At 47.5% G+C, this 27,050-nt stretch overlaps 1 protein-coding gene across 6 annotated transcripts in view; it reads left to right on the forward strand.

Moving 5' to 3' along the window:
* LOC123577930 (zinc finger protein 215-like) overlaps nt 1-27,050 on the forward strand; it is a 67,897-nt gene that overhangs the window by 21,146 nt on the left and 19,701 nt on the right. For all 6 annotated transcript variants that reach the window (XM_045440375.1, XM_045440376.1, XM_045440380.1 and 3 more), the window contains one exon: nt 17,589-17,752. In XM_045440375.1, coding sequence (XP_045296331.1) covers nt 17,589-17,752 — 164 coding nt within the window. The remainder of the gene's footprint in view (nt 1-17,588; nt 17,753-27,050) is intronic.

Consider the following 27,050-nt stretch of genomic DNA (forward strand, 5'->3'; position numbering starts at 1 on the left):
ACACCAGCCGCATTTCAAGTGTTCATTACCAATGTGTGGCTAGTGGCTACCTATCAGACGGCAAAAATATAGATGATTTACCTCATTTCAGGGCATTCCACTGGGCAGCACTGTTCTAGAAAGATCGCTCTGGTGATTCTGTGGAAAATGGGCTTTAGGAAGAGCAGCAGAGAAACCAGTTGGGAGTCTGCCGTTGCAGGCTAAAGCTCGTGGAGGCCGGTGCTGGGATTGTAGAGGACAGGTTTGGGGGACTCTGTGAGGAGAGCTGGCAGAACAGCTATCTCAGTCCTCCATGTTTGAGTCAGCTCCTCAAAGACCATTTCCCGAAACATCTAATCCACTGTGATGGGTCTGGTTATCCCCATCCTGATGCGTGCCTGATCGTAGTCTGGCTCTGCTATCTCATCTGTCCTCTGCTCACACACCGTGATGTCTGCCAGGATGCCACCTTTGATTTCCTTGGCTTCAGTTTCTTTCCCACCCAGGGGGTTGCCTTTGTATAAAGCATAAAGTTTTGACTACTACTACTCTCAGAAGAAAATCCAAACTTTTAGCAAACCATTTAAATCCCTGTCAATCTGCGGGAGACCAGTTCTTTTTGTTCCCTTTCTTCGGTTTCTACAATGTGTCTCTGTGAGGAAAGAATAGAGGAAATTTTACATTTCTTTTAGATGGGGAAAAAAGACCTAAAACCAAAGATCTAACTCCAGAGCAAAGCCTGCCTGTGGAAAAGCCATCCTTGGGGGTGGGAATGGAGGATTTACAGGTAGGTAACTTCTTCAGTGTCCACGAAGGAGAGTCTTCTCCTGATGGTCCAACAGACTTGTACCAGGTCGACCAGGAGAAACTTTCAAGTTCTATAAAGATGAGTGAGCCCGAGACCCCCGCTCAGGAAAGAGGCTGTGACAGTGATGGTTTTGAAAGAAGCTCAGATCTCACTAAACAGTCAGAAGGTCCTCCAGGAAAGGATCCCCAGCAATGTGCTCCTCCTGGAATTGTCACCAGCCCCCAGCCAGTGGTTGATGAGCCTTTGCTCCAAGAGAACAGAGACAACAGATGTGGATTTTGCGAAAGAACTTTTATCACCCAAAGAGCTCGTGAGAGACATGAGCAGTTGCATGCTGGGAAGAAACCCTTTGAAGGTAAACGATGTGGAGAAGCCTTCAACCTCATGCCACACCTCACCAGACGTCAGAGGACTCATTCCAGTGAGAAGTCTCGTGGATGCAGTAAAGGTGGAAAGTCTTTCACCCGGCACACAAACACCTGTGGCCATGTAAGAATTCAGGGTCAGGAAGACTACTTCGAATGTTTCCAGTGTGGCAGAGCCTTTATCCAGGATGTGCATCTTTTCCAACATCTCAAAGCCCACGAGGCAGCCAAAGCTCTTCCCCCTAGGTTGCCCTGCACTCGGACGTATTTCATTCGCTATCAGCGGAAACATGACTATGTTGGAGAGAGAGCCTGTCAGTGTTGTGACTGTGGCAAAGCCTTCAGCAGGACTTCACACCTCATTCAACACTATCGAATTCACGCCCAAGAGAGGCCTTACCAGTGTAAGCTGTGCGGGAAATGTTTCAGCCGACCCTCCTACCTCACTCAACATTATCAGCTCCATTCTCAAGAGAAAGCTGATGAGTACAATTCCCACTGAAAACCTCTAGTCAGAGAACATTCTCAACATCGTTGGCTTCATTCTGGAGAGAGACCCTCTGAATGTGAGAAGGCCTTTTGCCATCCCTCACAATTTCATCATGATGTGATTTTTAAAATGGCGAATAGTTGCAAGGGTATACAACAGTCTTTCTGGAAAAGAAGATTCAGCACATGTGTCAGTAGTCACACAGATGAAAATCCTTACAAAGAATATCTTTGTTGCATAGGAAAGAAGCTAATAGATTTTGCCTTTCTTTGGTGGTATTCGTGGAATGGAAAAACTTCGTTTTAAAAAAAAATTACATCCAAGTTAGTTAACATATAGTGTAGTCTGGTTTTCAGGAATAGAATTTAGTGATTCGTCACTTACATATAACACCCAGTGCTCATCTCAACAAGTGCCCTCCTTAATGCTCATCACCCATTTAGCCCATCCCCTCACCCAACACCCCGCCAGCAACCCTCAGGTTGTTCTGTGTATTTAAGAGTCTCTTATGGTTTGCCTCCCTCTCTGTTTTCATCTTATTGGAAAAACCTTCATTTTGACGCCGTGACAAAACATTTGTGACTGGCAGTTGGGCTCCAGGCAGGCAATCTATTCCCAAGTTTTTCTAGAAGTGTTTACATACAGTAACTTCACCACGTGGGATGCGTCAACCCAGAGCATGGTTAAAAAAGATTTTCAAGCTGTGCTTATAGTGATTCAGCCACAAAGCTGATATAATTGGTATTTACACAGTACATCATAATTTACAAAACCTTGCCATGTATATTATTTTATTTGATCTTTTAAGGAATGCTGCAGTGTACCTAGTGAGCACATCTGTTGTGTTTTTATAGGTAAAGCAAACTTGAAAGTCCCAAGTTGTCAGTTGTGACCTAGGTTGTAAGGGATGAAGTAGGAACTAAAGCCAGGTTCTGTGGGGTTTTTTTTGAGATTTCATGAGACATTTATTTCATATTTTGATGTTCAACCCAGGCTTTCTTTATTCCTGCCATATCCTCTCAGAAGAACAGGTCCAGTAGGATACCGAGTTCAGCCACCTTCCTCTTGAGCAGTCCCGGCACTGTTTCATGTGAAATCAGAGGAAGACACTCACAGTATTAGAGGTTCAGAAAGCTTTCTTAGGGTGAAGTTTTGATAGCCATTTCTCTCAGGATTTAGGATTAGATGATGACTCTTTGAGACGCTAACTTGGGAAAGTATAGTTTTGCTAAACACTTCCTTGTAATTGTTCCTATAGATCATAAAACCATTACTGATCAAGTAGAGCTTTTTGGTAGTTTCCTATAGTTGTCTAAGGGGTTGTGCTTTCTTATTTCCCTTCTTCCCCCTTTAAACAAATCTTGTTTGAGAGCTTTCTTGAGCTCTGGCACTGGTAGCATGCCGACTTCACCTAAAATCCTAATGCAATGCAGAACACACTTCCTTTTAAAGGTATGAGCCCTGGGGCGCCTGGGTGGCGCAGTCGGTTAAGCGTCCGACTTCAGCCAGGTCACGATCTCGCGGTCCGTGAGTTTGAGCCCCGCGTCGGGCTCTGGGCTGATGGCTCAGAGCCTGGAGCCTGTTTCCGATTCTGTGTCTCCCTCTCTCTCTGCCCCTCCCCTGTTCATGCTCTGTCTCTCTCTGTCCCAAAAATAAATAAACGTTGAAAAAAAATTTTTTTTAAAGGTATGAGCCCTGAATTGCACTAAAAATCTCTTTAATACCATATTGCTATAATGATAAAGGCTCTCCATCACTGCCTTGCCTGCTGGTCAAATACAAAGACACATGGTAACCAGCTGGACCTGGAGTCCCAGAACCTGACTCCTTGCCTGGAGGGGGGGGTTGTTGCTGTTGTTACTCGCTGCCCAGCTTTTTCTCTTCCAGCCATTTTGAGGCTGGTTTACAATAGGCGGCTCCAAGGTCATGAAATTAAAAACAAACAGGACTCATCAGAACTTGATGAGCCAAATGAGCGTTAGCTGCACACCCCCCCCCTTCTTCATTTCCAAAGTTCTTGATGAAACAGACCTCATGGGCTGGCCCTATTTTCTAATCACAGTCCCCTCTTCAACACACCATAAACTGATTAATGATCTTGTCACCACTACCATAAGGGGAAATGATGTCGATGCATCTCGTTCGTCATGGTGATGGTAATTAGCGTTGATGCCTTGATTTAAAATGGCGTGCGCTGGGTTTTTCTATTGTAAAGTTGCTATTGATTTCCCTTTGTAGTTAATAAATTTCTCGCTGGAGAAACTTTGAGACCATGCAAGCACAGATCTTCCTCGACTTACAATGAGATTTTCTCCTGATAAAACCTGGCGTACATTGAAAATCTCGTAAGCCAAAAATTAATTTAATGTGCCTAATCTACTGAACATCATAGCTTAGCATAGCCCACCTTAAATGTGCTCAGAAAACTTATGTTAGCCTACAGCTGGGCAAAATTATCTAATCCGAAGCCTATTTTATGATTAAGTGTTGAATATCTCATGTTGTTTACTGAATACCGTACTGAAAGTGAAAACCAGAATGACTGCATGGGTACATAATGTTTGTGTGCTGGTGGTTTACTCTGGTTGCGAGGCTGACAGGGAGCTGGGGCTTGCTGTCACTGCCCAGTATCATAAGTGAGTATTGTACTACATACGATTGCCTGGGAAAAGATCAAAATTCAAAATCTGAAGTATGGTTTCAAGCGAATGCATGTTGCTTTTGCACCATTGTAAAGTCAGACAGTCGTAAGTTGAGCCATCATAAGCCTGGGGCCATCTGTATCCAGCTTCTCCTCAAACTTTAAGTCACTAAAGTTTAGCATCTAGCAAGCGGATCTTGCCTACAGTCATTGTTACTCTGTGCATTATTACTCTACTGTCACTGCAATAGCAATGGTGAATTTTTATTTCTCTCCTTCCTTCTACACGTAGTAATTAGAATTCTCCTGTGAGGAAGAGTTGCCTTCCCTATTTATTTACTCAGTAATTTTTTTTATAGCAGTATGGATTCATGGATATTTACTTTATCTTATGGGTTGCAATTTAGTACGATTGGTATTCATTTGTTCAGATTCTTTCAGCTTTGGCTGTATGGCATTGGCCAGCTTCCAACCCTGTCATGTTGGCTCCTCGACCTTTTCAACAAGCTCCCATTCTTTTCTGAACACTTCTAACTTGTTATACCCTCCTTAATCTCTCTCCCTTCACTTCCAAGTAAACCCTGCTGTAACTTCTTGATGGCTTCTCTCTCCTGTCCTGTGAAATCTGCTTCTTTCCCCAAGGCTATCAGTTTATTCAGGCTCTTATCAATCTCAGTCATTTCACTTCTCCCTTCACCATTTTTGCAAAATCTGCATTATATCAGGATTGTGATTCACTTAATACATTTCTTTCAATTGTCTCATCCCTGTTTTTTGAAACTTTAATATACTACTTTAAAAGGAAAATATTAAGTCACCTCAAACAAAGGGTTTTACCCAGGCCATAATCAGATTTCCCTGGTTGTTGCTAAGATGTCTTTTTACAGTTGGCCTATTTGAATCAGATCCAAACATGGTCCACAAATTGCATTTGGTTGTCTGATCTCGAGTCTTAATCTACAGCAGTCTCCTCTTTTTAATTTTGCTTAAGTTTATTTTTTTAAGTTAAAAAAATTTATATTATTATTATTTTTTAAAATTTATTTATTCTGAGAGAGGGAGAGAGCACATGGGCAGGGGAGGGAGACAGAATCCCAAGCAGGCTCCGCACTGACATTGCGTAGCCCAATGCAGAGCTTGAACTCATGAACCCGTGAGATCTTGACCTGAACCAAGATCAAGAGCTGGATGCCCAACTGGCTGAGCCACCCAGGCACCCCTCCTCTTATGTTTTAATGCTTTATGTGATCCTTGGGATAGAGATATACCTTCCTCCCCTCCCCACCCAATTCCTAATATATCTGATAGCTTTGGTACTACTGTTATATTCTGGTTTAATTTTAATTTTAATTTAGGTTTACTTATTTATTTTTGAGACAGAGAGAGAGCAAGCATGGAAGGGGCAGAGAGAGAAGGAAAGAAAGAGAATCCCAAGCAGGCTTTGCACCGTCAGCATGGAGCCTGATGTGGGGTTCAAACTCACAAATTGTGATGCTTAACTGACTTGAGCCACCCAGGCACACCTGGTTTAATTTTTTATTTGGAAGCACTTTTATTTTAAAACATTTTTATTTTAAATTGTAGTAAATTTTTTTAAAAGTAATCTCTATAGGAGCACCTGGGTGGTTCACTCGGTTGAGTGTCTGATTTCAGCTCAGGTCATGATCTCACAGTCTGCGAGTTCAAGTCCTGCGTCGGGCTCTGTGCTGACAGCTCAGGGCCTGGAGCCTGCTTCCGATTCTGTGTCTCCCTCTTTTTCTGCCCTTCCCCTGCTTGCATTCTGTCTCTCTCTGAAAAATAGATAAACATTAAAAAAAATTTTTTTAAGTAATCTCTACAGCTCCAGTGTGGGGCTTGAACTAACAGCCCTGAGATCAAGAGTTGGATACTGCCATCTCAAACATTTTTTAAGTGTGCAGTTCAGTAGTGTTAATTACGGTCACATTATGTTCAACAGATCCCCAGGACTTTATCATCTTGCAAAACTAAAACTCTATGCCCATTAAGCAGTAACTCCCCATTTCTCCCTTTCCCCAGCCCCAGGGGCCATCATTCTAGCACTGTTTTTCTGTTAAAGCTTTGTGTGATTATGCAAATAATACTGGAAGAAACTGCCCATTATCCTGTGGGATATCCCCCCTTCTGAATGTGTCTGCTTCCCGTGTTTTCCTTAAGCTCCTTCCTCTCTAAGTTAGCTCTAAGTATCCGAGACTTAGATTCATCTTCAACTTCTTTGGCTAGAATACATCATGGTGGGGGGTGGTTTGTACGCTGTATTATATTCTGTCAGGAGGCACACGGTGTTGGCTTTTCCCAAAGGCCTAGCCTTTTCAAGTCATTCTCCAGGCCACTGCACCAGTCACAGTGAAGTTTCAAAGCGTTCACCACCTCTGGGTTATACAGAGGCCAGCTGTTTAGTTCCTTCTTCATTACCTCTTCTAGATTTTCTCTGCATTCCTCCTTCATCACTGCAGCCTAGTCTTTAGACCCTTGAATTAAGAGGTAGTGGAGACTCTTGAGGGGTCTCAGAGTGGGCCATTTGTTGAGAACCCTGGGCCAGGGCGTCACGCTTCTTGAGGAGCCTTCACTAGAGAAAGTCAGGGAGCACAGCTTGACTAAGTCTGTTCTGATGCTTTTTTCGTACCCACACTGGCAGCGGTGACAGCATGGCATCGCTCACCCTGCCTGTCACCCCTGAACTATTTGGAACACACAGAATATGTACAAGCCACAGCTTCCATATTTTACAAACTCGAGCTCACTGAGATGGTGCATATCTCAGCCTGTTATTTTGGCTTTCAGCTTGCTGCTGTCCTTGTGGGCTTCCGAGGATAATGCTTTCCTGCTTCCCTGCTTTTCCCATGCAGTTCCTGACATCTGACAGGGCACTGCTCTTTTATTTGGGCTAATTTTTTAAATTTTGAAACACTCATGTTTTAAGCATTTTTTGTGATTATGCACGTAATGCATATTCCTTGAAGATTATAAAATTTTTTAAATGTTTTTATTTATTTTTGAGACAGAGATACAGAGCATAAGCAGGGGAGGGGCAGAGAGAGAGGGAGACACAGAATCGGAAGCAGGCTCCAGGCTCTGAGCTGTCAGCACAGAGCCCGATGCAGGGCTCGAACTCACAGACTGTGAGATCATGACCTGAGCTGAAATCAGACGCTTAACTGACTGAGCCACCCAGGCGCCCTTATTCCTTGAAGATTATAAAATAACATGTTTTTCTTTGAATACCTGTATCTCTCTCTCCCAGATATACTTGCTGCTAAAAGGGATAGAAAATTGTCCAGATATTTTTTCCTATGCATAGATCTATATAGATTTTTACATTAAAATATTTTTATGAAGTAGAATCATATCAGCGCTGTTTTGAAGGTTGTAATCTTTATTCTAATATACCATGAACATCTTCCCATATCCATAAGTATGCTCCTAACTTTTGTTTTTTAGGACTGCCTCGTACTGGGTTACGTAGATGTATCCTGATTTACTTCACTAGCCTTCTAAGGTTGTAAACTGGGGTTGCTTGTAATCTGTCTCTGTGTGCACATTACTGCTATAGTTACACTTCCCTGCTATCTCTTGGACCTTAGCATATCCCTTATCAGTCTGCTCTATTGTCTTTGCATATAGTCATATTTCCTAAGAGGGAGTTCCTAGCAGAGGAATTTTTGGGCCAAAAGGTGTGTGTATCTTGAAGGTTTTAGAAACATTCCTGGCCTCATCCCAGCAACGTCTGAAAATTGTGATTTTTTTCTCTAGGGAACTGCTCTCTTCCACACCCCTTTTCTCCTTGAAGAATTTTCACTATGAACCCATCTAATAATAGGAGTGAGGTCAGAGCTGGAAAGAGTCACAGGCAAAGTAGCTTGACCAGGGGAGGGGCAGAGAGAATCCCAGGCAGGCTCCATGCTGTCTATGCAGAGCCTGAGTGGGCTTGATCCCACGAACCATGAGATCATGACCTGAGCTGAAATCAAGAGCCGGACACAACCGACTGAGCCACCCAGGCACCTCTTGACATAGTTTTTTTTTTTTTTAAGTTATTTATTTAAGTTATCTCTACACCCAATATTTGGCTCTAACTCACAACCCGAGATCAAGAATCATATGCTCCTCCAACTATGCCAGCCAGGTGCCCCTTAACATAGTTTTATTAGGTTTACTTTCCTCATTAAACAAATAATATGAAGCATATTAAAGAAAATGTTGGAAAACAAGGCTAATCAATTTCCTGAGTCCCAGAATCTCAACAAGTACAAGCCCAGGAATGTATTCCTGTTCACAGGTAGAAGAGCTCTTGGCAGAGGAGAGAGTGTGGGCTTTGGAGCCAGGCTGACCCACACCAAATCTTGCCCCTTCTTGGAAGCTGACTGATTAAACCTTGTTTCCTTAGGAAATGGGGTAACAGTGCTTCCCCCTGGAACTGTCCAAAGGCCTGCGGCTCATCTGTGTAAAAGAGCCCAATGGTGTCTGGTGAATAGTAGACACAATAGTAGTACCAGTAGCTGCTGTTACATAATGCTTTGTTTTCATGTAGTTTTCACTTACTTTTTAAGGTTTTCTTAGTGACATCAAACTACAGAATCGTAAACCAGATTTAAACATTGAAACACATTTTATCGTTTAGTAAAACGATTCTCTATACAAAGAAGTTTATCTTTGGGTGAAGGTTTCTCAGAACATGTTGCAAATCTGAAGTTCTCATTTCATAATCACATTTTCAAAAAATGGCTAATTATATAAAGGTTTGATTCAGAGAACACAAAGCATTGTATTTATAGTTTTCTTAGATTTCAAAGAAGTGATATTACTAGATGAGATGTGATGAACATTTCTGTGGCTCTGGGGAAAGAGCCTGATGAATTTGTGTCTGGAGGAGCAATGCCATTTGTAGCAGAGGGAGGCCAGGAGGTCCATGGGTGGGAAATAAGTGACAACCGTCCTCCCTCCTGAGTCACTGACAGGTGCTGCTTATCACTTATGCTCTGTGTCCACTGCACTGGGAGAATCTTTCACTCCAGGCAGACAAGGCCAACTGAGCAAAGTTTGTATGTGCAAAGGAGTGTCTTTGCCGCACCTGGTGTAAATAAGCATTTGAACAGCTTTCCCAGTAGCTGGTGGATAACTCATTTAAAACACACCAACAAAAAAGTCTGCCTGTTTGATAAGCCAAAGTAGTGAGTCTTTGCTTACTAATGAATTTTTCCCCGTATGTTTTTTTAAATTTCTTTGTGAACAGTTGAGGCTCTGTACCTATTTAGCTGTTGGGTCTTCATGCATTTTCTTATTGATTTGCCTGAACTCACTTTTCTTTTTTTGAAGTGTGCACTTCTGAAGGGTTAATGTGTTCCATTTTAAAGTAATACTTGGCTCATTAAAGACAATTTGTATTTTGGGGTACCTGGGTGGGCCCTGTTGGTAGAGCGTCTGATTCTGGCTCAGGTCATATCTCATGGTTCCTGAGTTCAAGCCCCGCACTGGGCTCGCTGCTGTCAGCGCAGAGCCTGCTTTGGGTCCCCTGTCCCTCTCTCGCTGCCTCTCCCCTGCTTGCTGTCTCTCTCTCTCAAAAATAAATAAACATTTAAAAAAAAGACAGTTTGTATTTCTTAGAAAGGTAGAGTTCTCCCTCTGCGCACCCCCTGCCAAGCACCATGAACACGTTTTTCTTATAATTTAAAAATGATAACTAGATTCATGAAAATGGTTGCCCCTGGAGAGCAGTGGGGAAAGGTCTGGTTTTCACAGTACCTCTGCCGTTTCTACCCGTGTGACTGTATTACCTATTGTAAGGTGTTTAAAGTTTTCATAGAGCTGTGCTCACTCCATGCATGCAATAGCGGATCTTATTTCCACCCAGTCCTACACCCACACCCTGCTTTTTCACCCCCTTGTCTGTTATCACCTCATTAATAGCCACACCAGAGCTTTCTATGTGGGGCCTTCCCTGTGTTGTCTGCTTGTTTGACTTAGTTCTGATTTTTCATAATTGCAAATGATACCGTAATGAGCGTTTTGGTGCTTGAAATGTTTTTCCAAACTTAGGATTCTTTCCTTCAGATAGGTTTTGCCAAAGGGGAATCACTGGGTCAGGAGGGCTATGATCGTTAAAAGGTTCTTGATGCATCCAAGTTCCTTTGAAAACATTACACCAGTTTGCTCTGCTGCCTGTAATGTGTTTGTCCCACACATCCTTGTTGGCATTATGTATTAACAGCATTTTTCACTTTGTTAATTTAATAGGGGAAAGGGCATCCAATTTTTATTGCATTTATTTAGTTTTTTTTTTTAATGTTTGTTTATTTTTGAGAGACAGAGACCGCATGAGCAGGGGAGGAGCAGAGAGAGAGGGACAGACAAAATCCAAAGCAGGCCCCAGGCTCTGAGCTGTCAGCACAGAGCCCAATGTGGGACTTGAACCCACAGACCAGATCATGACCTGAGCTGAAGTCAGACACTCAAGCAACTGAGCCACCCGGGCACCCCTCATAATTTTGTTTTATTTTAATGTTTATTTACTTATTTTGAGAGAGAAAGTTTATTCGAGCAGGGGAGAAGCAGAGAGGGAAAGAGAGAGAATCCCAAGCAGGCTTCATGCTGTCAGCGCAGAGCCCAGTGTGGCGCTCGAACTCATGAACTGAGATCATGACCTGAGCCAAAATTAAGAGTTGCCCACTTAACCGACTGAGCCACCCAGGCACCCCTCACTTTAAGTCTCCTTTAACTACTCTTGAATTCCCTTTGGTATATTGCATGAAGAGAAGATCAAAATTACCCATTGTAAATTGCCTCAACATCAGTTATCAGTAAATGATTCATAGTCATATTGTTGTATAGTGCGGAATCTAGTATCTGGACCATCCACTTTGTTTCATTTGCTTGTTGCCCTATTGTATCTTAGATCTGTACTCTTCTTTATAGCCTTATAGTTGAGTTTTCTATTACTGTGCCTTAAAGTGTATTTATATGTATTTTATATGAAAAATATATAATTGTTATTCTTCCAGATGAACACTTACGTTTATCAATTAAAAACAGCTTTTTGGTGACTAGTAAACTATAAATAAATCAGAAAGAATTAACATTGTTTCATGTCCTTTCATGTATTCAAACTCGAGTATTGATGAGGGTTTTATACTTTTCTTGTCATCAGGTCACAGGTTTTCCTCAGCCATTCCTATAATACTGTTGCAGTTGTGGGTTTCCTTGTGTAGGGCTTTTCTTTTTTCTGTTATAGTTCTCATATAAAAAAGGAAAGCCAGCATCCCAGGAATGGGGTCACTTCGGTGTTGCCCCCATTGCATGCCTTCAAGCCAACCAAACCCCAGACTTCCAGAAGCAGTTGGGGGCCAGAGATGCTCTTGATAAGAGCCTGGGACTCTCTCCCCAGGAAATTGAGAGATGCCTAGCAGTAAGGGTAGGTGTGTGTGCGTGTGCGCGCCCACACAGAGACTTACGAATGCCACCTCAGTGGGGTCAACCGTGCCCCCACCTCGGCTTCGAATCTCTCCTCCCCCTGACGCTTGCAGTTGGGAAGCTCTGAGTTCAGTGCTGGCGCCCAGGCCATAATTAGGTCTCCTACAGGTGGGATCTTGGAGGAGGAAGGAAGCACAGGACCCACTGCCTGGCACCTCACCCACTTCAGCCTCTCAGGTAAAAAGATAGGCTTGGAATAGGAATAAAGAGAAGAAGCAACCTGAGCGGCAAAGAACCTCCATGAGGCGCACGTAAGGGAGCCAGGGGGCAGGATGGGCAATGTCACGAGGAGGAAGGGGGATAACCCTAAGCAAGGAACCTCCTGTTACAGAATCTTTTGATTTCTCAAGAAATCAAAATTGAGCTGGAATGCTCAATTTGTATGTGACATCTCCCAATATTTTAATGGGGACAGCTAATTTTAAAAAACCCACTCAGGAACAGAGAACATTTGCAGGCCATGTCTGCTCCGTAGGCCCCATTTTGGGGCATCTGACTCACTAGGGGCCAGATCCTCTGCTGGTTTCTAACCCTCATGCCTTGACCAGGTAGGGACACAGAGTTGAATAGGTTGGAAGAGGCAGTCACTTGCTCAAGAGGGCCAGCTAGAAACTGGTGGTGTCATAACTAAGTCAAAGTCAGGCCGTGTGACTCCCAAGCCGTGCTGTTACTGAGCCCATGGGTTTAAGGCAGTGTTTCTCGATGTGTGGTCCCTGGACCAGCAGTACCCCATTACCTGGTATAGCGGACAAGTGATGGCCCCCAAAGAGACCAGTTCCTAATCCCTGGAACCTGTAAATGTTACCTTATTTGGAAAAGGTGGCTTTTCAGATCTGATTAAGGATTTTGAGATGGAAGGATTGCCTGGGTGGGCCTTAAATGTCATTAATATATCCTTATAAGGAGGCAGAATGAGATGTCACACACACACACACATGCACACACATGCACATGCGTGCACACAAGATTTGAAGACTGGAATGATTCAGCCACAAGCCAAGGAACACCAGAAGCTGAGGAGGTAACAGAGGATCATCACTGAAAGCCTCCAGATTATATCCTTGCTGACATCTTGATTTGGACCCAGTGATACTGATTTTGGGTTTCTGACCTCCAGAACTCTGTGAGAAGAAATTTCTGTTGTTTTAAGCCACCAAGTTTGTGGCCATTTTTGAAAGCAGTCACAGGAAACCAGTATGCTTAGGAACATGTTAGGAGTGAATATTCTGAGGCTCCGTCCCAGATCTATGGAATCAGAAATTCTGGGAGTGGAGCCCAGCACACTGTCTTTTAACAAGCCCTCCAGGAGATTCTGTCAGAACTTAAAGTTTCAAAACAAAGGCTGAAGCCAAGGGTTGAAAAAACAGAGACCAGGAATTTTGTGTGAACATGTTAATGGGGCCTGTGGCAGATCAGGAGGTGATCTTGACCTAAAGGCATTCGTGCATTTGTGTGACGTGCTTGGCCCCCACAGGCATATGGGCTTTCAAGTTGATCCCGAAAACCAGCATTTCTCAAACTTTAATGCACAATACGGAGAAAGGTAATAAGCAAAACAAGGTGGTGTGTGCTACAAGGAAAAAGAAAACAAGGTAAGAAGGCAGAGGGAGTGCCAGTTGGGAGGGCTAGTTTTAGACCAGGTGGTCTGAAGAAAGCTTTCTGAAGAGGTGGACTTATGAGAAATCAGCCATGGAACACTGGGGAAGAGAGGGTTCTGGGCAGAGGGAACAGCATGAGCAAAGGGCTTGAGGTCAGGAAATAGCTTAAATGCTGGAGAAGGAGATGGGGGAGCAGTGTTGTTACAACTTGCTAGAGGAAATACATGTGTTCTGTGAGAGGACTTCTGGAAGCCTGTGCCTGGTTCCCTGTGGACTTCACCCCATGCACCTTCTCCCTTTGCTGGTTTTACTTTGTATCCTTTTGCTATGGTAACTCGTAGCCACAAGTATGATTATGTGCTGAGTTGAGTCCTCTTACTGAGTCACCAAACTGGGGGGTGGTCTTGGGAACCCCAAGGCATTTCCCCAAGACTAATATGTGATACGATGAACGAGCTCTGAAGTTTCGTGTGGGTGGTAAGTCTTAGTAAGAACTGCTGGGAGTTAGTTGCCACAGAGGTGTTTCCTCACCCTCACTGTACGTGCAGGGTTTCTCTCTGGTATGGGTCCTCTGATGTACTTTAAGGGGTGAAACATGGCTAAAGGCTCTCAGACACTCCTTACACTCTTGGGTGTCTTGATGCTGTGGGTGTGCTGGTGCTTGGTCAGGGAGGAGCAGTACTGAAGGTGTCCCCGCACTGCTCATGTGTAGGGGCTCTCCCTCCAGTGTCCCCGCACTGCTCACCCATGTAGGGGTTCTCCCCAGTGTGAGTTCTCTGGCGGAGGCTGAGGGAGTTGCTGTAGCTGAAAGTCTTTTCACAGTTACTGCATTTGTAGGTTTTCCTACAAATGGGTTTTCTGGTGCTTAGTGAGGAAGGACCTTTACCAGAAGGGTTTCCCACAGTCAGGGTACTTGTAGGGGTTCTCGCCTGTATGAGTCCTCTGATGGAGATTAAGGGATGAGGCCCAGCTAAAGGCCTTTCCACATTCACTGCATCTGTAAGGTCCTCCGTGTTGGCTGGAGAGTGCCTGGTCACTAAAGACCTCCCCACACTCATTACAGTGATAGGGTTTCTCGCCAGCGTGAACCCTCTGATGGTGAGTAAGGCCTGCCCTCTGGCTGCATGCATGGGGTCTCTCCTCAGTGTGGATCTTCCTCCATGTGAGGAAGGGCTTGGAGCTGAAGGCTCTCCCACATTCAGGACATCCACGGCCTTTCTTCTCTGTGAAGATGCTGAGACATGTCACCAGGACCAGCCTCTTGGGGAGGCTGTCCTCTCTGGTCTTTATGAAGTTCAGGTCCCCAGGTCCTTTGTTTTGGGGACCTTCCAGAGACGTTCTTCTTTGAAGGTGTCCCTGTTGTCAGGCCCGGTGTCCCGGTCTGAAAGAAAGTTTTCAAAACTGCAAACGCCTGGAAGATGTGAGACAAGACACTGAAACCAAGGCGGCTGCTCCATTCCCAGTTGTGATGGTTAGTCTTATTTGTCAGTCCCGAGTGATTTCAGTCAAATATGAATGCGAGTGTTGCTAGGAAGCTAGTTTATAGATGTAGCTAGCACTTACAATCACTTTAGGTAGAGGAAATCATCCATGATAATGTCAGTGGGCCTCATCCAACCAGTTGAAGACCTTAAGAGTAAAAGCTGAGGCTTCTTCGAGAGGAAATTCTGCTTGAAGACTGCAGCATCAGCCCCTGCCTGAGATTCCAGCCTGCTGGGCAGCCCCAGAAACGCATGAGACATTTCGTAAAATGAATCACTCCACACACACAGCTTATTGGTTCTGTGTCTTTGGAGAACTCTGAGGCAGCGGCTCTCCGGTGAGGCTGGACGTCAGGGTCCAGGCTGGGAACAGGGGAAGCACGCACAGATTATAATATGGTAAAGCAGGGCTGACCCACAGAGGAACGGAACGTGTCGTCCGGGAAAAGGAGAACTTGGAAAAGGCGGGCCAGGATCTGGGGGTCTCAGGAGTCCGCGTGGGCTGCAGTGAGCCCACACTACCTCGCAGCCGGGTCTCAGCGGTGCTGGATCACATGAACACGCGGTTTCAGGCAGCTGCTGTTCTTTGCTGAGTCACATTTCCAACTCTGGCACTGCTGGCATCTTGGGTCACGTAGTTCTCTGTGTGGGGACCGTCCTGGGCATCGTAGGATGTGAAGCATCATCCCCGGCCACTTCCACGAGGCGCCGACGGCACCCTCTCTGCTGTGACAACCAAAACTATCTTCAGACACCGCTACACTCCACCTCAGGGCAGAACTTCTCCCGGTTTGACCACTGCTGTAGTGGGCTGTGACGTGAAGTTTTAAAAAATGAAACAGAATGGAACAACAGCCTGTCGTGTATAATAAGGGTAAGTATCATTTTGTGAAATTTTCGTTTCAGTCGTATCAGATGCGGACATAGTACGTGCAGTGAGCTGGGGAGTAAAATGCACCTTTCATCAGGGTGTGGTAGAAACAAGTTTGAGGAACTGACATAGGGGCCGTCAGCCCTACCACAGGGACAAAGAGAGCCAGACACAGAAACAGGGCTTTAGGCTGAGCTGAGATGTCCACAGTGCGTTCTCTGCGGGCACCCCTCAAGGGGACTCTGACTATTGGGCCCTTGTTGACCCTGCCAGCCCCATCTAGCCTGTCCTCTTCCCTTCCCCCACACACCGGCACACAAGTGCTCAGCAGGTGTCGGCTACCGGTACTGGGAAACCCAAGTGCGGCCAATTACAAAGCCCGATCTCTTGGCCTCAGCCATTGGCTTCAGAAAGAAAACAGGGGTGCCTGGGTGGCTCAGTCAGTTAAGCCTCCGACTGTTGGTTGCAGCTCAGGTCACGATCTCACGGTTCATGAGATCGAGCCCCGTGTCAGGCTCTGTGCTGACAGTGTGGAGCCTGCTTGGGATTCTCTCTTCCCCTGGCTCTCTCTGCCCCTCCCAGCTCATACTCTTTCAAAATAAATAAACATTTTTAAAAAAAGAGAGAAAACAGACATGGTCTGATGGCACTCAGGTCTGCAGCTTCTGCTAGAACTTCTGGGAAAGAGAGGCGCCCACCCTGCTGGGACCACTGAGCGTCATTAAAGCCTACTGCTGCCAGAAGTGGAAGGGGCCAGCCTGGTAATGGAGCCAAGAGAGGAGAAAACATAACTGAGAAACAGACAGTGGGAGCCTATGGAGGACCAAGAAAACTAAGACCAGAAAGTAACACTTGAGCTCCTAGATCCAGCCATGCCAGAAGCCTCAGTCACCCTTAGCTTTTCCGTTATGTTCATCCAGAGAGGTGGGCACTTCAGGAGAAACAGGGTGGGAAGACCATGAACAGAGGCACTGAGTGGCTGAACCCCATCCCAACATAGTGCTGACATTGCCGATGCCCCTTGGCTTCTATGCAGTGAGGTGGGGTCTGAGGTCACTGCAAAATCACTGCCCTTACCCAGTGAGACCAGGTTCCTGTAGTTCTCCAGCATGATGTCCCAGTACAGGGCCTCTGGCCAGGACTCAGCTGCCCCCGCCCCTCCTGGGAGAAGTCTACCACCGCATCCTGGAGAGCAATCAGCTCCTGGAATGACTAGCCCTTCACATGGTCACAGGGAAAGGGAGTCTGGGGTTGGGAGGGGAGCCAAAAGAGAAAAGTTCAGGACTCCTCACAGCATGGCTGAGGCTGCACATGGCGGTCCAAGAGCCAGAAGAGCTCACAGACTCGTGGAACCTGGCCGTCCCATGGGGCTCTACAGGAAACTGCAATGCACTCAGTGTGACAAAGATTTACTGGGGTCGACTTACACTAGGCACCTAGGATTCAGTTGCTGGGGACCAACAAACAGGGAGGGTGGGCACTGCGGCACATGGGGAGACCCTGCAGCCGAAGAGGGTGCCCCCACTCAGCCCAGCTAAGGCTGTCCCCCAACACTGGCCTCGTGTTGCTAGTGTGAATGCTGCCCTTGGACTCTGCTTGATCCGCCGCGGCCTTACTTTCTGCACAGCACTTGTGACCACCCGAATGACCACGCCTGCGGGTTTCTTTAATGTCTCCCACATCATTCCTGGTCTCCCCGCAAGCAGGGGTCTCGTCAGTCTGCATCAGAATTGCATCCCAGTGCCCGAGAGCGCCTGGCACACAGGAGGCCCGTGGATATCCGCTGACTAACAGATCGCACCCACCGGCACACTGCTGCCTGGGCCGGGTGTGCTCTGTGTCCAACTCACAGCCACGTCCTGTCTTTCAGATCCCAGGGGCCCTTCCAGGGAAGACCAGAGACAGCCGGCTTACCGGGAGCCTTGCAGTCATAAGCCCAGAACATCGACCGGCTTACCAGGGGCATCGCAGTCACAAGCCCAGAACCATGCCCTGCTCTTCAGAGACCCTCTCCTGGTGGAGAAGGAAAGAGCGGTGAGTGATGGGGCCCTCGTGGGCCATGCTGCCAGCCCCTCCTCTGGGACCCAGAAGGGCCACCTCCCTTTCTGGGGTTGGAGGAATGGGTAAATGGCCACTGTTCCCTGCAGCCTGATCCAAGCTGAGAACTCAAAGTGTGGAACCAGGGTTCTGGGTTTGAATCCCATCTGTGACCCACTAGCTACATGACCTCTCTCTGAGACTCAGTGTCCTTGTCTGGGAAATGGGGAGAGGAATGGTATGTACCTGTAGGACGTGGCAGGCATACCATGAGCTAGTGAATGCAGATGGTGTTACTGGCCCTGGGTTCTTCACCTTCCGTGTAGCCACACCCTTGGCCACCTATCTGCTGTGGCCTCTCACTAAGCGCGGTGCGTCCCCCCGCCCCCGGCCTTGGCTTTGGTCTGGCCTCCTAACCTGTGTTGGCCAGCGGTGGTCCTCCCGTTCCTCCAGCATCCCGACCTCGTTCCTGCCATAGGGCCTCTGTCCTTGCCCTTCCCCCTGCCTAGAACCTTCTTCCTCCAGCTTCTCCTCCAGCATATGATCATACCTCAGGGATGAGCCCAGACGGCCCTCCGGGAGGGGCTCTCTAACTGCCCCAGTGGCCCAGCCCTAAGTCGCTGTGCCCTGTGCCCTCTGGTGTTTTCTTCAGAGCACTCATGAGTGACGGCGTTGTTTTACGGCTGTCCCTGGCCTGTGTTCCCCACGGGAATGGAAGGTCCGTCCCACGCACCACCCACGAGTAGAACTCCACGAGTGCTCCCAGAACCTCAGACACAAGGGCGATGAGCATGGACTCACATGGGTGTGACCACAGGTTTAGAGACCCCCGTGCACTTGTGCACGATCACAAACACACACACACACACACACACACACACACACACACACCACTTCCGCAGGCAGATATGTGTCAGCCCTGTCCACGCGGACATCCGACAGGTGGGGGTGCGTCCCTCCCACACAGAATCGCTCAGGACTACGTCCCCACCGCACGAACCCCCAACTCAGCCATGGCAAACCTGTACGTGACAAACCACACTCTACCCTCGCTGTGCACGCGCTCACATGCCCGCTTGTGATCTGCCTTCATGCGCGCACACACACACCTGCACTCGCCCGCCCGTGATCTGCCCTCACGCGTGCTCTCTCACACACACACACACACACCTGCACTCGCACGCCCATGATCCATCCTGATGCGCGTGCACACACACACACACACGCACTCACCCGCCTGCCTGTGATCCGCACTCACGCGCGCGCGCGCACACACACCTGCATTCGCACACCCGCCTGTGTTCTGGCCTCACGCGCACATGCACACACACACACACCTGCACTCATACGCCCACCTGTGATCAGCCCTCACGCGCGTGCGCGCACAAAGACCTGCACTCGCTTACCCGCCACGCGCACCACACGCGGACACGCACAGCCACACGCTCAGCACCCGCGCTGCTCCGACCCCGCCGCACCGCCTGACCCCTTCGGAAGCGGAAGTGCACCAGGCCCCCGCGCGCGGAACACTCTGGGAAATGTAGTCCCGAGTCTTGCGCACAGGCGCACTTCCTTGTGGCGTGGCGGCTGCGTCCTCCGCGGAGTAAACTCCCCTTGTCTCAGAACCAAGTATGATAAGGGATGGGAAGGGCCGTGCTACTCAGAGGTGGTTTAGAAAGGTCTTTTGAAAGAGCTGACAAATATGAAGCAGCAGCAATGCCCCAATGTAGGGAAAGGTTTTCTGTACTGAGGAAAGAGCAAGTGCAAAGGCCCTGAGGCAGGGAAAGGATTGACGTGTTTGAAGAACTGAGATAACACCAGCATAGCTTGGGATAAAAGATGCAGGGGAGGGCGCAGGGAAGGAAACTGGAGAGGTGGATGGGGTTCCGCACATGGAGAGCCTAGGGCAGTGAAGGGCTGCAACAGGGATAGCACGATGTGATTCATATTCTAAACAGGAATCCATGTTTTCTGGGTGGAGGGGAGTTTGGGAAGGTAATAGTGAAGGCAGAGAGATCAGGGAGGAGGCCCGTGGGATAGTCCAGGCAGAGATGGTGTGTGCTGGGTTAGGATGGTGGTCAAGGCCCGGTGTTAAATGCATGGGTTTGAAACATACATGGAGGGACACAGTGGATGTGGAGTGTGATGGGGAGAGGTGGGGGTAAGAGGGAAATCAGTAACCTGCTAGATTTCTGCCCTGGGGATGGATGGATGGCAGTGCACTAAATGGGGTGAACACTGGGGAAGGAGGAAAAATAGAGACTGCACGTAGGTGTGTTAAGTTTCAAGGACTTGCTACGTATTCGTGCAATGTGATTTAACATGAACGTATTCATTCACGAACCAAGTGTTTATTGAGCTTCTATTCACTGACACCGTGTTTGGTGCTGGAGCATGCTAGCACATCTCACAAGGGTTAATTACTAACATTCGAAAATGTTACAAACCAGTTGTTATCCTATAGATTCATAGTTTGACATCAGCTGTGGTGAGGTTATTTACACCATGGAAATTAGCAAATGCTACAATTTTTTTCAGAGAGCGGGTTTTCCATCACGCCATTGGATAACACAAAGCAAACAAATGTAATCTCTACCTTCATTCAGCTTTAATTCTCATGGGGAAATAGATTTGTAAACAAATAGCTAAACAATTCACTGACACTGCAATGCATGTTTTGGAGAAAGGAGAGTTCTGAGAGTATAGAAGGAAAATGACCCAGCTTCGCCAGCAGGGGTGCTGAGGAAGTGATATTTGGGCTGTGATCTGAAGGCTGAGCAGCACATTTTAATATTGGAAACCAAGATGTGTTTTATTGACAAAGTGTCAAAGTTCGATTGGCGATGCCTTTTTCTTTCTTGGTGGAGTGTGAAATGATGGACTATCCTCCAATTGGTGGTGGTCTGGATTCAACTGCACTAGTTAATCTGACTAGGGAAAGGGTTGTCCCTACTGGGTTTGTGGAGCCCCATGATGCCATGCAGGTGTGGCATAAATAACTGTGGAGAGGGGACTAGAAACCATTAAGGGCTCAGGGGTCCCAGCCCCCTGACTCCAGATAACACCAGTGCAGCTCTGGCTTTTTGGTTTTTTGTTGTTCTGCTTCACGTTTGTTTGTTTGGAGAAACACATATTGAACACCTAGTGTGTGCCAGACAGTACACACAGCATTGAAGAGAACAGAGCTCTGCCCTCCTGGAGGTTATATTTGGCGGGAGGGGATGGGGATTTGTGGTCAAAAAAACTAGTTCAGAAGGGTGATAAATGCAACATAGATAATAAAACAAAAGGAGGGGATTGAGAGTGACCTGGAGGTGACCTAATTTGGATGGGAGAGTTAAGGAAGACCCTTCTGAGGAGGTGGCATTGGAGCTGAGACCTACAGGATTATAGAGAGCCTGCTACCCCAAACCTGGGATACCCAAGTGACTGGATGTTTTCTGTCTCACTGAGTAGATCTCAAGTGATTATGGGAATGACATCCCATCACCGTTGCCATATTCTTTTGGCTAAAAATACATCACAAGTTTCTTCCACATTCAGGTAAGGGGATTATATAAGGAGGATGTGATTCATTGGTGATCACCTAAGGGTGTGTCTGCCACACCCATGTGATCGCCAAAAATTTATGTAATCTAACTGGCTCATCACATGCCCCTTTTCTCTTTTTGGACAATTTATGTATCTCCCAGGGCTTATGCATTTGATCAAGAGGCTGGTATTCCCAAGTAGAAGAGGACTCTTAATCCTCAAGGATATGTTAGTAGCACAGCAAACTTCTCCTAAAACCTCCCCCCCCCAATGTCTCAACAAACTAATGTTTTTGAAGTGATAGAGAGGGCTCAGTCAGTTAAGCACCCCACTTCGGCTCAGGTCATGATCTCACAGCTTATGGGTTTGAGCCCTGCATCAGGCTCTGTGCTGACAGCTCAGAGCCTGGAGCCTACCTCAGAATCTGTGTCTTCCTTTCTCTCTTCCCTTACCCCTCTCATGATCTGTCTCTGTCTGTCTCTCGAAAATAAATAGATGTTAAAAATTTTTTTTAAAAAAAGCTGCATGGATTGGAGGACTTGAGGGATACAGAGCAATGAGATAGGAGAAATCTGGTCTCAGGATGACTTTGTGGCACACAGACACCAGGATCACAGGTGTTTACATGAATGAGAATGAGGGCTTCTGTGGTTTTGAAGCCACCGTTAACCCGTTTTCTGCGAAAGCAACTGAGCAAAAAATCCAACTCATGCAATGCTACTAGGTAAACATGGTAGGAAGACAAAAATGGCTTTGACATTCCCTTAGAAGGAGTCACATGAAGACTACACAGTGTATCCCTGCAAGTCCAATATGGTCTGTTTTCGTTCTGGAATCGTGGCTTCTTCTGATGAAGTCATTGGCTTGCATTTAGGACAGATACTAGATGAAGAATGTCTGCCATTAGACATTAGACTCACATTGAGTCGGCCATGCTGTGTCCTCTTGTGGAAGGGCCACGGGAACTGAGAGGATGGTTTCCTACTGGACTCGCACTCCAGGGCAAAGGGTCATTGAAGGGGCTCTTGGATGGAATGATCCCCACTATTTATTCACTCCCTCTAGCTCTGTCTTTCCCTGTGTACATATGGCAGCATTTTCCTAAATTAGATGCATGTTGGACATGTCTCCACCTTATCTGGACATCCACTAGGGCCCCAGCGTGGCTCAATGTCATCTTAGCTGGACATCCACTAGGACCCTGGAAGGGCTCAATGTCATCCAACTTTGCTGCCAAATTTTTGGCTACAGGTGTGTTCCAGGTGGTCTTTGGAGGCACTAATACCTGGACCATCGCCAGGAGGAAAATTCTGGGAGGGTTTCTGGGTCCCTCCCATGTCCACCTACCAAGTTCTAAAAGGGTACCTGAAGATAAAGCTTCTTCAGGGCTCCCTTCATGTCCTTGTTCCTCAGGCTGTAGATTAGTGGATTCAGGGTGGGTGTGAGGACAGAGTAGAAGACAGCAGCTACGCGCCCTTGCATCGGGGAGTAGCTGGCGGCGGGCTGCATGTAGGCAGAGCTACCGGTGCCGTAAAACAGGAGAACGGTGGCCAGGTGGGAAGAGCACGTGGAGAAGGCCTTCCAGCGGCCAGCCGTGGAATGGATCTGAAACACGGTGGCCACAATGCGGACATAGGACAGAACAGTGAGGGCAAAGCAGCTCATGATGATGCAGCCACTGGCTGTGGACCCTGCCGCCTCGTGGGCATCCGCGTTGGCACAGGCCAGGCGCATAAGTGGGGGGATGTCGCAGAAGAAGTGCTCAATCACGTTGGGGCCACAAAAAGGCAGGGAGAAGGTGTTGGCTGTGTGGAAGGCAGAGAAAAGGAGCCCGCTGCCCCAGGCCACTGCCACCAGGGAGACACAGGTCTGGGGGCTCATGATTGCTGTGTAAACTAGGGGCTTGTAGATGGCCAGACATCGATCGAAAGCCATGGAGGTGATGAGAAAACACTCCGTGGACCCAAGGCAGACAAAGGCAAAGAGCTGGGATGCACACGCACACAAGGAAATCTCCCTGGAGCCCAGCATGGTGGCCACCAGGGTCCGGGGCAAGGTGGTGGACACAGAGCAGATATCCACCAAGGAGAGGTGTTTGAGGAAGAAGTACATGGGCGTGTGCAGGCGGGCATCGTGTGTCACGGCCGCCACAATGGTGATGTTTCCCAGAACAGTGGCCAGGTAAATGAGGAGGAAGGTGGCCGTGCTGAGCAGCTGTAACTCAGGGACAGCTGAGAAGCCCCGGAGGAGGAAGGCAGTTACTGCTGTCAGGTTGGCCATGGTCTCTCTCTGGAAAAGCTCCTGGACCACAGAGGACACCCAAGGAGCAGAGCAAGAGGGGAGAGATGAGACCAGAGCAGAGACCTAGGAGAAAAGAAGGGGGCTGAGCTCATCTGGAAAGGATGCTCAAACGTTCCTTCACGAAGCACACGTGCATTATTTGTCTTCCTGGGAGGTCTCACGTTCAAATACCTATGGAGGCCTGGCACATGCATAAGTTAGTGAACCTGGCTGAGTGCCACCAGTGGGGGCGGGGGAGGGGGGCGGATAGGGCACTCAAATGAGACAGTTGCTCTGAGCTCTCACCAGCTTTAATGGTGGGCCAAGCACTGCCAGATCTTCTGACATTTTTCAAGAAAATTTGTAAATGTGAAATTTCCCAAGTATTACATGTTGGCAGTGAGCCTGAACTTAAAACACTCTGCCCATCAAATGGGGCTTCTAGTTTAAGAGTTTTGGTCTTGTCGTGTGTCTCTGCTTCATAACTCCATACCATCTTAAAAAAAATTTTTTTTTAATGTTAGGGTGCCTGGGTGGCTCAGTTGGTGAAACGGCTGACTTCAGCTCAGGTCATGATCTCACAGCTTGTGGGTTCAAGCCCCACATCTGGCTCTGTTCTGACAGCTAAGAGCCTGGAGCTTGTTTCAGATTCTGTCTCTCCCTCTCTCTCTTCCCCTCCCTGACTTGTGGTTGTTTATTTTTGAGGGAGAGAGAGTGAGCGAGAGAGTGAGCGAGAGAGCGAGCGGGGGAGGGGCAGAGAGAGAGGGAGACACAGAATCTGAAGCAGGCTCCAGGCTCTGAGCTGTCAGCACAGAGTGCAACACAGGGCTTGAACTCATGAACTTCAAGATCATTACCTGAGCCGAAGCCAGATGCTTAACCGACTGAGCCACCCAGACGACCCCATAGCATCTTAATTACTTAATTAATTCCCTACCCAAGGCCTTCTAATGATCGATTTCCCCCACTGGACTGTGAGCACCCGCCCACCCGTGTGCAGGGACCACTTTCTTTCTCTTGTCTTTGTTCCCCAGCATCCAGCATAGGAGGTAGTGTATGGTAGGGAAGTAGAATTTAAGAATGCTTTTGTGGAGAATCTGGGTGACTCAGTCGGTTGAGCCTCCGACTTCAGCTCACGTCATGATATCACCGTTCGTGGGTTTTAGCCCTGTCTTGTCACTTCAGATCTTCTGTCTCCCCCCCACCACTCTCTCTGCCCCTTTGCTGCTTGTGTGCTCCGTCAAAAATAAGTAAATCTTAAAAAAAAAAAAAAAAAGGAATACTTTTGCAACCAGACATCCAGGGTTTGGATTCTGTGTGACCTTGGACAAATACCTTAATCTCTCTGAGCCTCCGTTTCCTCCTCTGTAGAATGGGATAATGTAGTGCTGTGAGGGTCACACGAGGTCCTGGAAGAAGAATACTTAAAACAAGATCAGGCAGGTGGCAAGCTGTCACTAATGGTCAGCCGTTACTATTATCAGTTTCTTTGCAAGTGTGTGTTCCTTGTCTTTCTTTCCATTATTAGTGCCTGAGCTGCTGGGATTGTGTAATAAAATAGACATGAAAACGTAGTTTTAAACTTCTTCATGGAAAGTATTAGTTTTCTCACACTCCGTCAGCCCCCTGCCATTGTCACCTCCAGTGCTACAGAAGGGCAGCCCCAGGCGGCTGGGACATAAGCACCTCACTTGTTAGGTGGAATAATGCCTGGCCCCCACAGAAAGGTCCATACCCCAATCCATGAAACCTGGGGATATGTGACCTTACATGGCAAAACGAACTTTGCAAATGTGATGAAGTTAAGGGTTTTGAGATGTGGAGATTATCCTGGACTATCCAGTTGTTGTGGATGAATTGTGTCCCACCCCCCTGAAGTCCTAACCCCCAGTTCCTCAGAATGTAACCTCATTTGGAAATAGGTCACTATGGATGTAATTCGTTAAGATGAGGTCCTTACAAGAAGGTGATCATAAGAAGACAGAGACACGTAGGGGAATAGCACGTGATGACCAAAACAGCTTGACGTCATGAAGTTACCAGCCAAGGGATGCCAGAAATGGCTGGCAACCCGCCAGAAGCGAGGCAGGGACGTGGAAAGAGCCCCTGGGTTCAAATCGCAGCCCTGCCACTTGCTAGCTGTGTGGCCTTAGGTAAACTACTTAACTTCTCTGTGCTTTGGTTTCTTTATCCGTAACATGTAGGAGTAATGGTGACCATGTGTCACCCATGCCATGGGATTATTAGTATGTGCAGAATTTTTAGAGCACTGTGTGGGGTCTTTATTACTTTGTCCAAATGGATGAGTCTGTGTTTCTCAGAACTGTGCGGTATTACCTCTTCACGGGTATGGATTAGAACAGCATAATCTGAAGCAGTGGAGGGGAGCAGAGACCCTGGATCTGAGCCATCAGCCAGCTGATGGGGGAAATGACGCTGCCTGATGAGCGACACAGAAGTGTCGATCCTGGGGGTGTAATGAGATGTTAGGAACTGCCTCTTCACAAGAGCCTGAATCAGACCCAGAGTCTCCCCACCCCGTTGTCTCACAACCTTGGCTCGCATGCCTCCACTCACAGGGAGCTCACTTTAGAGCAGCGGTTCTCAGCTGGGGATGATTGTGTCCCCCCACCCCCAGTGGACATGTGGCAATGTCGAGATAATTTGGGTTGTCATACCTGGGAAAGTTGCTAGTGGCACCTAGTGGGTAGAGAGCAGGGACATTGCTGACCATCCTTCGGTGCACAGGACAGCCCCTCCCTCCATAGCAAAGAATGATCCAGCCCCAAAATGTCAATAGCACTGTTGCCTCTCTGACTTAGTTTTGAGTCCCTTGTGCTACGTCAGCAGAAGGATAACTGGCATTTAAATATCACTTCCTGGGGCGCCTGGGTGGCTCAGTCGGTTAGGCATCTGACTCTTGATCTCGGCTCAGGCCATGATCTCATGGTTTGTGGGTTCGAGCCCTGCATTGGGCTCTTTGCTGATGGTGCAGAGCCTGCTTGGGATTCTGTCTCTCTCTTTCTCTCTCTACCCTTCCCCCCCCCCTTGTGCACTCTCTCTCTCAAAATAAACTTCAAAACATTTTTTAATAAAAAAATAAAATAAAAATCCTGAGAGCCAGATACTGAACTTAGTGCTTCTCATACAATACACTTAATATTCCCAACCACCCTACTTTATCATCCCCATTTTTTTCACAGATGGAAAAACCGAGGCACAGAAAAGTTAAGCAATTTGTTCACAGTCTCAGAGTTAGTGAGTGGTAGTGCTAGGGTTCAAACCCAGCTGATGAACCCTGTAATCATAGGTGTTCATCCCTGCTCTGTGGCCTCCATCATACTCGGTACGAGATGGAAGCCTTTCGGAAATTTGTATCGGCCTGACCTACCTGGTGGGGTGTCCCGACCATCTCCCCGCCCCCCCACCCCCCGTCCCCAGCCGCAGGGAAACCAGACCTCTCCAAGGTGCTGAGCTGGGCTTG

Source organism: Leopardus geoffroyi, chromosome E2 (genome assembly GCF_018350155.1).
Source record: "Leopardus geoffroyi isolate Oge1 chromosome E2, O.geoffroyi_Oge1_pat1.0, whole genome shotgun sequence".
Lineage (NCBI taxonomy): Eukaryota > Metazoa > Chordata > Mammalia > Carnivora > Felidae > Leopardus > Leopardus geoffroyi.